At 43.6% G+C, this 14,483-nt stretch overlaps 1 protein-coding gene across 2 annotated transcripts in view; it reads right to left on the bottom strand.

Annotated features, from left to right (window-relative positions):
- Positions 1-5,756, bottom strand: part of thbs2a (thrombospondin 2a) — a 43,787-nt gene extending 38,031 nt beyond the window's left edge. The window contains exons 1-4 of one of the 2 annotated variants that reach the window (XM_083774398.1): positions 5,471-5,756; positions 5,085-5,156; positions 4,290-4,843; positions 3,476-3,560 (exon numbers count right to left, since the gene is read on the bottom strand). In XM_083774398.1, the coding sequence (XP_083630524.1) occupies positions 3,476-3,560; positions 4,290-4,843; positions 5,085-5,151 (706 nt within the window). In that variant the 5' untranslated portion in view covers positions 5,152-5,156; positions 5,471-5,756. The remainder of the gene's footprint in view (positions 1-3,475; positions 3,561-4,289; positions 4,844-5,084; positions 5,157-5,470) is intronic. The other variant, XM_083774399.1, reaches the window with a different exon arrangement.
- Between the last annotated feature and the right edge of the window lie 8,727 nt (positions 5,757-14,483).

The raw sequence follows: 14,483 nt of genomic DNA on the forward strand, positions 1-14,483 counted from the left end.
TCCTCCGCACAACACGACAGTAATAGTATCATTCCGGTTAATCTATACCAGGGTTTGTCAGAGAAAATATTGTGGCTTCCTACAGTTTAGGACTCCCTATATCTTGTGTGTTCACATACGGCAAATTTGGAAGAATAGTCATGTCTGTCAAAGAAATAAACGGCCGGAGCAATGTATCTGCCAGCTGTGCTCTTTGAACAACATGGACACTCATAGGACCAGCACAAGAAATCCCATGTTAGACATGTTTGGGTCATAGTCATGCTTTCATGTTCCATTATAAGATTCAATACATTTGTATTTATCCCCAAGAGGAAGACTATATTTCAGATATTTACTCATTTTAGCTGATTCTGTTTCACCACACTAGTATGAATTAACAAATGTAAATAGCAAACAAACTGTACACATGCAACTGCATTTTTTTCCCATATTGATAGGAGGGCCCAGAAAGCAATAGCCATATACAGTATGGGTGTTGTCTTTGCAAAAAGGAAAGCAACAGCCAAGTCCCATTAGAAATCTGCAGCCATGTAAAGTGGCGTTGATTAATAGGAGCCCAGAGACTGTAAATCAATAAGTCATTCTAACTCAGTTTTATCCAAAGAGGTCCCACTGTAGCCACGGCTATGCTTTTGTTCTTTCAGAGTCTGGCGGACCCATTCAAATCTCAGGAGAGTTTCACTCTGCACGTGCACGTGAATGCATGCACGCTTTTTTCCTGTGAAAGTATTTATGCATTCTTCGAACTGATAAGCGTTCCCTGTATTTCCCGGTAGACTAAAAGGGGAGAAAATCCCCAGCAAAACCTCATTTATTAGTTCCCATTAATGTCCGTCATGACACTTTTTATGAGTGTGGCTTTGTTTGAAGTTCCGACTGACTTTTGCTCTAACATTACAGAGCCGATAACGGGGCAGTGTCATGGCTGGTACCAATGTCTAGACAATTCCCCCCCCCCCCAAAAAACCTTCATTAAATACATACGCTCATTCAGATGGAATTAAAAGCTGATTGCGGCACAAGCAATGCGACAGTCAACCACACATGTGCATGCTTGCACGCATGGTCGCACGCACGCATGCACGCACACACACACCAGCCCACAGGAAGAGTCCCAGTGAACAGACCTATAGTTTCAGAGCTGGTGATCATACTGTAGGTGGGCTGTGAAGGATGGCGGTCTGAAGAGGTGGTTCTCAAACCTTTTTACTTACAAGAACCCCCCAAAACAGACGTGTAAGGGTCGATTCAGACCCCCTACAATGAACCCTTGAGAAGCAACAGGTCTAAAAAGGAACGACGTCCTCCTATTTACCAAGGTGTCTGGACCATCTCAGCAAAGAGGCGCTCTCTGCAAGCGAGCACTGCCAAGAAGGATCATGAGGCACCATTCCCAAAGCGCACAAAACTGCAGCTAAGCAAAGCAACGCAATCTGCCAATTTGTGACTTCATTGTGTGTGTGTGTGTGTGTGTGTTTGTGTGTGTGTGTGTGTGTGTGTGATGTGTGTGTGTGAGGGTGTGTGTGTGTGTGTGTGTGTGTGTGTGTGTGTGTGTGTGTGTGTGTGTGTGTGTGTGTGTGTGTGTGTGTGTGCATGTGTGTTTGTGTGGGTGAGTGTGTGTGTGTGTGTGTGTGTGTGTGTGTGTGTGTGTGTGTGTGTGTGTGTGTGTGTGTGTGTGTGTGTGTGTGTGTGTGTGCTCGCGTGCGTGTGCATGTCTGTGTTAGAGCTCGACCGATACCAGATTTTGGGCTCCAATTCCAATCCAGATTTACTAGATCACAGATTACCAATATTTGGGGCAAAATCACTTCTAATACAAAATTCCACAAGCTCACAACAGTAAAGGAATCTTCCGGGGTAGCCCTTTTCTTACCGTATTCTGCTATGAACTTCTGGTAGTGGCGAAACATATCTAGGGCGCTATATAGCTTTAAATAGCTACAAGCAATATGTCATAATTTGAATGACCTTTTTTTTTTTTTATTCAGACAGCCAGCAATGAGTAAAACCCAACTCAAAGATTTTCCTAGAAGCTTTGTCATTGGTCTAAAAAACACCCTGCTGAAATGACTAACCAATCAGGAAGTAGACAAGCAAATCGACCAATGACATAGCTTCTAGGAAAATCTTTGAATGCAGATTACGGCCCATGGATGTGTTACAGACAAAACAAAATTGGGAGCGTAACTTGTACCCATTGCTGGCTGTGTGAATAAAATAAAAAACGCCCTCCTGCTCTAAGCAGACAACACTCTTATTTCCAACCTCATGTATGACAAATAAAATAATTGTCGAGCGATCTAAATAAGCGATTTGGCGATTCATCCGCTGTGCACGGTCGGAGCTGAGGAGCGCGTGGCATAGATTTATTTATTTAAAATGTTTTCACAGGTTAATGGATATTATCGTCATTGTACGGAATTAAGCTTGTAACTTGTGGGGCGCCCGCTGGCCGAGCGGTCCAGGCGCATACTGTACTGTACCACCATAGACGCATGCCTGACGGCGCGTCGTGGGTTCAAGTCCCGATCCCGACGTCCTTTACTGCGTGTCATTCCCAGTCTCTCTCTCCACTATATCCTATCAATAAAGGCAGAAAAAGCCCCAAAAATATCTTAAAAAAAAAAAAAGCTTGTAAATCTACTATTTTAGGGGATTTCTCAAAAGCCTATAATAACATGGCCAGTCATTATAGGTGCCTATAATGACATGAGTCATGACAAAATGACAAGTTAAAAGTGGTTACAAATCAAGACACATCGGTTGCATAATTGCTCATACTGATGTAGACCAAAAAGTCAAACAATCGGCCAAACCAATATATCGGTCTGGCTGTAGAGCGTGCATGTGTGTGTGTGTGTGTGTGTGTGTGTGTGTGTGTGTGTGTGTGTGTGCATGTGTGTGTGCGCATACATATGGCAACGGAGGCTCCCTGCTCTGCTGTATATTATTTACTCTCATTTCTATTTTCTTCTCCCTGGGCATCACCCCTGGAGTCCGCCGCCAGTGGAAATAAACGTAAACATCTGCCTCTCCTTTTGTTCACCACGCACATCGGTTGACCTCAAGCCACTGCATCGACACGGCTGTTTCCGTAAACATGACGCAATGCTGTGAGATCCTGCCACATATCAAATCTGCAGGCACTTTGACCCATTTAAAGATGGACCAAAGAGCTATATTCAGACGATGGAAGGGCGACTATCGCTGAATCTAAGCACTTGTTTAGCAAAACGCAGACACCGCTCATGTGAAAGCATTTTCCAATGGCATCTGCATGTATAGGGCTTGAAACAGAGCATGGAAGATGATCCATATAGCTGTGGATCATGCTCTTGGCCGTGTAAATCTAATAAATACACAGATTTTGTGCGAAACATGTTCATGTCCTCTCAGCTGTAATGGGCTCTCTACCACCAGAATAGTGACGCAAACTTCATAGATGTTAAAAACTAAAGGAATTCCTTCCTACCTGGTTTCGTGACATCGCAGTCTCTGCTCCTCAAGACATCTTCCAGTGGCGTATCAAAGACGAAGCGCACATTCTGCAGTAAGCCCTGTGCGATGATAGAGACATGTCACTATGACAGCTGCTGCACTTTCTATTATGTTTCAGCTATTTTGGTGACTTTGAAGGGGTTGGTGTTTTGGTATGGCTGGAAGCCTTTGCTGTAAAATAAGCTTGTGAATTATAGGCTTAGGTAAAACCACAAATGTTTCCTACAACGTATGGTTGTGGGACAACACTGGGCCTCTTAAAAAGTCTAACCAAGTGCCAATGGAGGAGACCACACAAGTTAATAACCCACATTGGTGACTCAAGTTCCTGCACCCTTTGAAATGCTCTTGAGTGAGTATAAAGCAATGGTTCACAAACGTTTTGATTACAAGGACCCCGTTTTGATTACAAGTCTATGCATTAGGTACTTATTGCGTTAGACCACGGGGACCCCCATAACTCTGAGTGTGAAAACGGCACCCAGTGAATCCCCATTTGCACACGCTCTGACTTACACACCTGTAGGGTCCATTTGGTTCCTAGCTATCAATAATTGTAACCCTCTCAAGCAGTGATGGCTCCATAAAATTGTGACTGGGGGGACTATTATGGGGGGGAGCTGACTATTTAGAGCAGGGGCTAATGAATGTTGGTTTACCAGAGGGGGTTTAAGCTCCCCCTAGCTCCCCCTGCTCTCAAGGACCCCTGGGGGTCCCTGGGCCCCCCACCCACATTGAGAACCATGTGCTATACAGTCTCCTAATCCTATCAAAACGACGACTATTACCCTGAAGTGGTTCTCGCGGATGGAGCCCTTGGCAACGAACATGCGGCTCCCCTCGGCCTGCAGGTGCTCGTAGAAGGGGTCGTCCAGGACGAAGCTGTCGATGAGCTCGCAGCCCACGTACAGGTGGGCGTTCTCGCCGTGCACGTGCAGCGTGATGTTCTTCCACTGCGAGTCGGAAAGGTCCACGTCCTCGAACGAGACCACGTTCTGCGAGCCGTCCACCCAGTAGACCAGGTCCAGGGAGTTGGCCCGCCCGTTGGACACGATCTCAAACTGCCGCTGGCCGTCGGCGCCCTCCAAGCCCAGCAGGGTGCCGCGGGAGGCGCGGTCCTGGCGCATGCTGGCCGTGAAGATGAAGCCCTCGTTGTTGAGGATCTGCTGGAGGATCTGCTTCAGTATGGGCGCGCTCACCGGCGGCAGCTGGTCGAAGCGGATGAAGCGGTAAGCGGGGGCTTCCGAGCTTTGGCCCCGGAACTGTTTGGCCCCCAGAGTCCTGCGCGTGATGTGGCTGACCTCAAACAGGTCAAATGATGTCTCGTCCTCTTGCTCCCCATCTTTGAGTTCAGACACGAGAAAGCATTGGAGGAAAATAAATGTTGGAAAAAACACAATTAATCAGCTATCTCATAATGAACCATACTATATGGTCTACTGAAATGGCATACAGTGGGCAAATTAACCATTTCAAAATGGATTATTATAACAACACAATATTAATATTCATTGTAACAATAATATGAATAAGATACATTGCTTTTCATACATTAGCTTCTGCAAGTTATGGTCTCAGTTTACCTTGAGTTAATGCTTGGAGGCAATGAATTAATATGGGCAGCAAGTAGAGACCTCTCCTGAGTATCATATCTCCTTCAAAACATAAGAAGAATGGTTGTTATCCATTGACCATGTGATGCACATACTAGGATTGTTCCCCTTTTGCCTGTTGATTGTCACTCATCCAATAGAAACGTTAGGCTGCTTTGCTCTCATATACGGTAGGCTACTCAATTAATGAACCGTCCACGGCGTTATATGCTATTATATGCTACATCCAATGAAGTGCTAAGCCTTAGACAGTAGGCCTAAAACGTGAATAAATAAATAGCCTATTAGCCGATATTATCAACGAGGGGGGGAGAGAGAGAGAGAGAGAGAGAGAGAGAGAGAGAGGAGTAGCCTACCTTGCAACGAAACGCGTCTTTTTCGGTTTAAAATGTATTTATCCGTCAGAGGGGGAAAAACACAGACCACTGAGACCCGGGTAAATCAATTCCTCTTCCTCCTAAGTGAGTGTGAACGGTCCTGCGCCCGGTGCGTCAAACGCGTAATAGGTCCACTGCAGTCTAGTAGTAGGGGGGCTCACTAAATCCACAGTGAGTTGAGCGACTGCAGCTCCTGTTCTGTTGTGACTGCAGCAACAGATGACTGTAGTCTAGTCTAGTGTGGCGCTCTGCGCACACACTCACCTCCTCTTATATAGAGCCCGCTGCTGTGATGCTGCGCGTCCATCATCAGGTTTCAAAGTGTTTGTGGGTCGGCTGTGGAAACCGAATTACATAATTCCGTTCTGATGGCGCCATTTGTCTCATTCCATGGTCACTCCTTGACCTTAACTAACACACTGATAGCCCCCCCCCCCCCCATAAATGCACAATTTATCTACGGTATCTATATAATTCCGTATAATTGGGTCATTCTTGGTAACATCACTCTTCAGACTTCTACTCCCCCCCCCCCACACACACATGCACACACACACACACACACTCCCCAAATTGTCAGTGTGGGGATCAGTTCACTGTCAGGGAGGGAGATGGAGAGAGAATACATAGGCTACTGTAATGTGATGATCTGCACTTTCTCTTGGTCTGAGCACTGACAAGATATTGTGTGCCTTGACAAAACCTGACAAATTATGATCATGTGATGAAATGGATCGGGTTTTTTTTTTACATAATACTGCCATGTAAGTCCAAAATGAATATCTTTGTCATTCGTGTAACATAATTACTTTTATTGTGACTGTATGTCGCAGATTACTATGAAAACCTGCAAAACGATCCGTCCGTCACGCCACCATATATGGCCGTCAGTCCATCACGCCTCGTGACACGTCACGCCACCATATATGGCCATCAGTCTCTCACGCCTCGTGACACGTCATGTCACCATATATGGCCGCCAGTCCGTCATGCCTCGTGATATGCTCCATATATGGCTCTCTCCATATTATGAAGATCACGACACTGACTGAAGTCAAAGGAGTCAAAAAAGAAGTAAAAAAAAGAATCCCAGCTATGTCAGTAATGTAGGCTATAGTGAAATTGTGGAATGAAAATGACCTCTAATAGACATTTTGGATGCTTCCTCTTGGCTTGGCAAGAAAGTGCCTTGTGTCTGGACAGATTTGCCAAGGTTTCACTCATTCTTGGAGGATGTTCCAGAGAGGAATGGACAAAGGCAAGTCTTATAGCGCACCTAGTCATGTTGTGCGTCATTTGGAAGAATGCAACTGATTTAAAAGTGGGGGAGAACAAAAAAAAGCGGGCAAGAACTGACAGTTTTTGACCAAATGGAGCAATAACCTTTCAACAACTGGTAGCACTTATCTGACTGAAGCTGAGGAGAGAGAGTACACCAACAAAGAGTGATGATAGAAATATACAGAGTTACGCAATCGCTATAGAGATCATAACATTTAAAACTGCTGACAAGAGGTCAGTGACTGGTGACAAGAGTGTTAAAATATAAAGTAAAAGGTACCGTATGCTGCTCTCAACCTGCCTTTTATTCAGTTTAGTTTCTAAACTATAGAATAACAGCACACGGCCTGGGCCGCCGGCATAGTGGTCCGGGCACCCTAGGCTGCAATGCAAGCCTGACAGTGTGTCGCAATTTGGACTTACTCCCCATCTAAAAGAAAATGCCTCAGATTTTAAAATAACAACACTCGTCTGGAAATATATTCAGCATCTACTTCTTTCCATTTGTAACTCTGACAATGTACATATAACCGAATGTATACCGTTACTCGTCCAATTGGTTACAGACGTGTAAAAAAATGCAACATGTAAAATCCATACTTACAACCAAAGCCTGGAGAATAATCTCACAAGACCAATATAACTTTGGCATCCCACAAAAGAATCTTGAGTGTTAATGAGACCTAAGACTCAGTAAATTTATCTCAGGATTTACGAGCTGAAGGGCAGAATTGTGAAGTGCGGGTCATGACCGAAAGAATAAATTGTGAAGTGCGGGTCATGACCGAAAGAATAAGGTTGCAAATACAAGCAGCCGAAATGAGTTTTCTTAGACGGGTGTCTGGCATCTCCCTTTTAGAGATGAGAGGGTGATAAATTCAGTCACATGAGAGAGACTAGGAATAGAGTCACTACTTCTTCGCTTGGAAAGGAGCCAGTTTAGGTGGTTCGGGCATCTGGTTAGGATGCCTCTCGGGCGTCTCCCTAGGGAAGGCCTCGAGGCACGTCCCACTGGGAGGAGACCCCGGGGCAGACCAAGGTGCAGTTGGAGGAATCACATCGACTCACTGGCCTCGGAACGTCTTGGGGTCCCCAGGAGGAAGTTACTAATGTTGCTCTGGAGAGGGAAGCCTGGAGCTCTCTGGTGGAGCTGTTGCCCCCGCAACGCGACTATGGATAAGCGGTTGAAGATGAATGGATAGACTTTGATCCGGCGGGGAAAATTCAGTTGTCATGGCAGTACCGCTGTACAGGTAGTAATGCATATAAATCTAAGAATAAATTAAATACCAAAACCGAAGGAAATATAGAAATACTCTTATACTATGCCTGGCCATGTTCACTTGGACCACCTGGAATTTGCATTATGTATGAACTATAAATATACTGTATGTAGTCACAGTGCACTAACATTATATTAACAAAATTAAGTATAAATGCCTGCACTGATAGCTGAGTGGTTACGGCACGTATATACCACATACTGTAAAGCTTTGATGCAGACTGACAGTCTGTTGGGGTTTGATTCCTGAGCCTGGCAGACCTTTGCCGCATATGTTCCTCTTCTCTCTCGCCGGTTTCCTGAAATACAATATATACATTTTATTCTAGTGGTATACTATATAATGGTACGACTATAAATATAATATATGTATAGTTGTATACAGTATAAAGATGAAACTGTGCATTTGAAGAGGTGAGGACAAAATGACCCAGACTCAGAATCTTGCTGAGTTTCGTTTTCCATCGTTTGCTTAAGTTACATATTTTTGAACTCTGGAAAACCAATACCATGATGAACCCAAAGTCAGCATACCTACTTCAGTTGCATTGGAGGAGCTGAGATTTGGAGCCCTATATTAATCTGAGGAAACATCCCGGATCCGGAGGAGCGCCGCGAGCAGGACGGGATGATGGATGTCATTTTGGTGATCAACAACTTAGTTTCCAGTTCTTTTCTCCAAACACTGACCTCATTTATGGCAGTTTGTGTTTTTACAAAAAAAAAGAAAAAAGGTTGCTGTGTTGCATAAAAGGAGGGTTTTCAAGGGAAATCTGGCACCTGAACATTTTTTTCAACAGCAGGTCAATGGAGAGAGTGACATGTGCATCTCTTGTTGCTTCCATATTAACTACTTGAGACCCATTTTGTACTCGTCTGTCTGTTGCACAAATGTCACATCTAAGATGAGAGTGAGCTTGAACATTTTTTAAGACCTTTGCCATTTGCCAATTACATGCCCAAACTAGGTATATCAGGTTGAATGTGGTTAAATTATATAGTCTTTAAATATTACAATGAAAATAAATGGCCTGGCGGAGACAATTAGGTCAACTTGTCAGGAGTTTAGTGTTAGACCCAGACCACATGTAAACAAGTTAATTTATCTTTCTAGTATCAGGCATAGCCTGGCTAGGTTATAGCCTGGCAACAAAAACAGTAAATCATCACATAATCCAAAAAACTCAAGGAAAGAGATCACTGAGATTAAATCCAGGGAGACAAAACAGGTACCTTGTAACAGGTCACTATAGTTCCCATGGCCATGCATATCCATCAGTCAGTATGCTGTCAATACAGGATATGTACTTGGTCTAGGTTGGACGTTTGTCTACTCTGAACTTATTGCTGTGCTTACGTCCCTTTTCATGACAATTCTTTAGGGATACTGTACTGATACTGTAATGATATTGTTCCTTTATTTCTTCCTGTATGTGTTCTGTGTTTCTTACTGCTGCATTGCCACTGGCAACTGCATTTCCCACGGGATCAATAGAGGGAGTACTGTATCTATCTGGCTACACATGAAGACAGGAAATACACTAGAACATACTTGACTTCAGAATAAAGGAACAGATTCAGAGATTTTTATTTTACAGCAAATTGCCCAATTATATTGATCATGATGACAGCTGCACGATAATTAATTAAATTTGTGCTGCATGGACTCATAAAAAAGCCTTCAGAAATCTCTCAGCTGGAAAGGTGAGTTCTTTGTGGTAATCACTCCAAGACGTGTCTTTTTATTAACAGAGGAAGAGTGAGTTCCTGATGTGAACATAACATGCCACTCGACTCAAGTCATGTCCAGTACACTGCTTTGCTATTACCGTACTTTATTGTCACACAAGTAACTCACATTCAAGGGCAAACTAATGACCTGTGTTTAGTGCAGATCAAATTTCTAAGTCTATCAGTTTTGTTATATTCCTGATTGACTGCAACATACAGTATATAAAAAGCACAAAGAATATAAAACTCTCTTCTTCAAAACTTGTCCTGTGTTTCGTTTAAAAAAGATCATAACATCTTAAACTTGAAAGCATTTTCCGCCGGTGTGGGCAGCAACTTGCAACAAAGTTTGAGTCACGCATCAAGCTTGATTTTAAACAAACAACTCCATGAAAACCGGGAAAGCATGAGTCCGTCATTTCAGATTTTAAGAAGTGCCACGCTATGAACTGAAAATAATATCTAACATACAGTATAACATTATAACAAAAGTCTAATATCTCTCCCCAAGTCATGGAGAACTCCCTTTGGCTTAGTGGTTAAGATGTTGGTTTTCCACGTGTGACACAAGTTTGAATCCCAGGCATTACATATAGCAACACGTTTTTTCAGAAAGCTTGTTTGTTTAATCATTTATTCAAAAGTCACAGCACTCCATCTTTAACACCTAAGAGACCACATACATGTACATTTATTTTTCCAACAATATATTTATTTTCCTTTTTCCGCACAAATTAAATCACAAACCACTGTGTAATACTTGGTTTGTCTGGCCTCTTCCAGGTCAATGCTAATTATGCTATCACTCTCTTAGCTTGTAAAAGACATACAACCACATGTACATTTAGTGGCAACTAACTACATTTTTCATGAAGCATGGCTCACACCAAATTCTGGCTGAAAACTGGTCGTTACATAATCAATGTTTCACTTTTCCTTCACTGAAGGTGTATATGTAATCTATGAGAGTGGGATTTGTTGATAAAGAATTTGATGAGACAAGAAATTGAATATTTCGTGGGTGAAATTATGCTTGAGATCATTGCAACACTGAACACATGAAGGACAGCTAGACTACAAATTGCTGCTTCAAAATAAAAAAACAAGCCATACCTGCTTCAATGCCGTTTCTAACCATTTCTAATGATTTTAAAGTAACTTAGTACATTTAATCAATACTGTACTTAAGTACAATTTTAGATTTTAGATTTTTACCATTTTTACAATATAAATTGGGGGTCCCAGAGATACAAATGCCATTAAATGGGAGTCTGTAGCCTAATGCATGTCAAACTGGGGGTCCTTGAAAATCTTCTCTTATGGGGTCTCTGGCATATATTATTTTCAAATGGGGGTCCGTTGGCTAATAAGTGTCAATTTGGGGGTCCTTGACATGAAAAAGTTTGGGAACCACTGCTTTAAATCCCTATTACAAACCCTCCCACGCACTCAGATCAGCCAACACAGGGAAGCTGGAAGTCCCTTCACTAAAAGCACCCGGGTCAACGCTCCACACGTCCCAAACTCTTTCTCCTTTCATGGAATGCACTTCCCATTACAATCAGAGAGTGAGACTCACTCCCAATCTTCTGCCATAGTCTGAAAACCCAGGGTGGTGGTGGTGTGTGGGGGGTGTAGTCATGTATTGGCCCGGCTGCGTGTCTTCCCTGATGTTCAGGACAGTAGACAGCGAGGCGGAGGCCCAAACAAATGCCTGCATGCTAAGAAGAGGTGGGTTGTTTGACCAGGGCTGTGTGGACGCCATGGTTACGCAACAGCGCTTGTCATAGTCACACCGATGATGTAACTCTGGTTCCACAGAAACTTATAGGTGGAAGTTATGAGACGAGCGTTAATGGTTCAAGGCTTTAGTTCCAGATGTGTATCTGGATTGCGAGATTTTGAGACAAAAACAAAATGTCTGTGTGTGTGCAGCCTAATGGGCTGGCTCTGAAATGAGCCCAGACTGGGTTTGGGTGCTCCGATTATATAATAATATGGAAGATATGACCAGGGTTCAATTTGACACGCACGCACGAGCACACGCACACGCACACGCACACACACGCACACACACACACACACACACACACACACACACACACACACACACACACACACACACACACACACACACACACACTTGATGAGTACAGTCTAACCAACTACAAATTAATGTTGGTATACTGCAGAGGGTGAAGGGGCTGCATACGAGCAATCCCCTGCAGGTCCCCTCCCCTGCCCTTCCCCTCAGCTGCGGTTGCATTTTCATTATTGAGATAGTCATTTCGCTAATGACTTCCAGACTCGCGTTTTTCCTCCACAGGTGCTGATGAGATGTAGAGTTGCAGAAAGACATGGCAGCATCTCCTGAGCTTAGGACGTGGAAAATAGCTAGCGTGTTCATTTCAAGACTATTATATAAAAGAAATGTTTAGAGTCACACAGACCAAACTAAAGTTATAGATACAGTATGAGGGGATGTACACATATAGGCAACATAACCTTGAGCTTAAAGAGAATCTATATATGGCTCAAGTCACCCAATGTTTTTGAGGGGCGCTATAGGCACCGCTATAGCCCCACCCAACATCTGGCAGCCAAGTCTATCGACTTTTTAATGTTTGTTTAGAGCACTTTAAACAAACATTACCGCAGGCGGCCCTCACTTCACACAAGTGTGATTTTTTAGGGGTACTAGCCTGTCCTATATTCAGCTAGTGTAGATTTCCGTCTTACACAAACATTAAATTCCCATTGACATTGAATGGAGAATGTACGTCATAATGTGGACGAGCAAATCGGCTATTTTTGTCCTACACAAATTCCCATTGACAATGAATGGATGATGTACGATGATAAGAGCGCCCCTCACTTCAAGATTCTGATTTTTTTTAATCCAGATAGGTGCACGACTACAATGGGCAGGCAAGAGTGTGTGTGTGTGTGAGAGAGAGAGAGAGAGAGAGAGAGAGAGAGAGAGAGAGAGAGAGAGAGAGAGAGAGAAGAGAGAGAAGGAGGGAGAGACAAGAGAGAGAGAGAGAGAGAGAGAGAGAGAGAGAGAGAGAGAGAGAGAGAGAGAGAGAGAGAGAGAGAGAGAGAGAGAGAGAGAGACACAGACATAGAGGGAGAGGGGTACAGAGAGATAGTGAGAGAGAAAGAGAGACAAGAAAGATAGACACAGGTAGAGAGACACAGAAAGAGAGGGAGGTGAGCGAGAGGGAGAGAGAGAGAAGGAGAGAGGAAGGGAAAGAGAGATGCAGAAAGAGAGGGAGAGAGACAAATGTAGAGAGAGGGGGAGACTAACAGAGAGGCGAGAGAGAGAGAGAGAGAGTGCTGCTCCGCTGAGCTCAGAGGGGAGGAGCTCTGGCCTTGGGTCTCTGGGCACAGGAGGTGCTACAACTCTGAAGTTCCTTTAGAATGCTTCCTGTGATCTGACACATCACAGCGTACTCCACCTGTATACAGCAGAGCTCCATGTTCAGGTTGTCTCCCGGGTCACACGTCTGCAGTAAAGCTCCTGTCCTCTCCACTTAACCCCTAGAATTGAGCAAAAGTTTCACAATGTGTCGCTCCGCATCACTGTTTGTTGTTTGACAAAGTATTTCAATTAACCGCTTTCTTAAAAATATGAATCCAATCCACTTTATTTATAAATCACATTTTACAACTCAAAGTTACAAAGTGCTGTACCTACAGAAAAACTAAATACGCTGTAGCTACATCCAGAAAACAGCAGCAATAAACCAACAGAAAACGGAGACACAAAACATGGACCATAGAAAAGGGGGTTAAAAGCCAATTAAGGTATGAATGTGAATGTAGCTTTTTAGGCCTATGCAGATGTCAAAGAATTACCGACCAATTTATGCAGCTGCACAGAACAAATCACAACAGAAATGAAGAATGCTCACATTGGTTCTCAGCAGCAAAACGGTTTAATATATTGGTGTTGGCCCAGTTCTGAACACAAGCATCCTTCCAGTGGCAGACAGGATTAGCCGAGTCAAGCAGATTGTCAACGAGAGCTGCAGAGAATCTATTGCTCCTGTGACGCAAGAACGGACTCATTGAAAACACTCTGGAGGAATGAAGCACTTAGCAGGAATGATATGTTCTGAGGAGTCCGCGACAGAACGTCCTGCTCGTTATTGAATCCAGCTTTTAGACGAGTCTGATCAGGAACTAAGATATACAGTGTGATGGATGTCAGTGCATTCAGGACCAGACTGAGACAAAAGACAAAAATCACTAAGAGGGAATATTGCGTTTCAAGCTTACTTCAGTGATCAACAAACATTTTCAGGTCAAGGTCAAGGACCACCAGATTAGTATTTGACCTTCGGATAATACTGTAGGCCAGGGGTGGGCAACTGATGGATAATTTGGAATTATTAACATTTAATTGTTTGTGGATGGAAGTTTACAGGTTCTTCATAACTTATGCCCTGTGTCCCACCGATTTTAATTCTCCCCCAGCCAGCGTGTATAGATAAAGAATTGTTTTCTCCTGTTTGCCAAAACACCCAGCGTGTCTGTGAAAACATGTTTTTCTGACCTAGCTAGGTAGACATTCTGTCTCCCTCGCTCTCCTATTTACGTCTTAAAAACGTTATACTAGTCGGCACGGCCATACGTCCCAGCTAAAGGTGGTGCTATAATTCACTTTCTGGTAACCTCTGAACTCAAATTGAACAC

Source organism: Protomyctophum parallelum (assembly GCF_964188405.1).
Source record: "Protomyctophum parallelum genome assembly, chromosome: 10".
In the NCBI taxonomy this organism is placed as follows: Eukaryota; Metazoa; Chordata; class Actinopteri; order Myctophiformes; family Myctophidae; genus Protomyctophum; species Protomyctophum parallelum.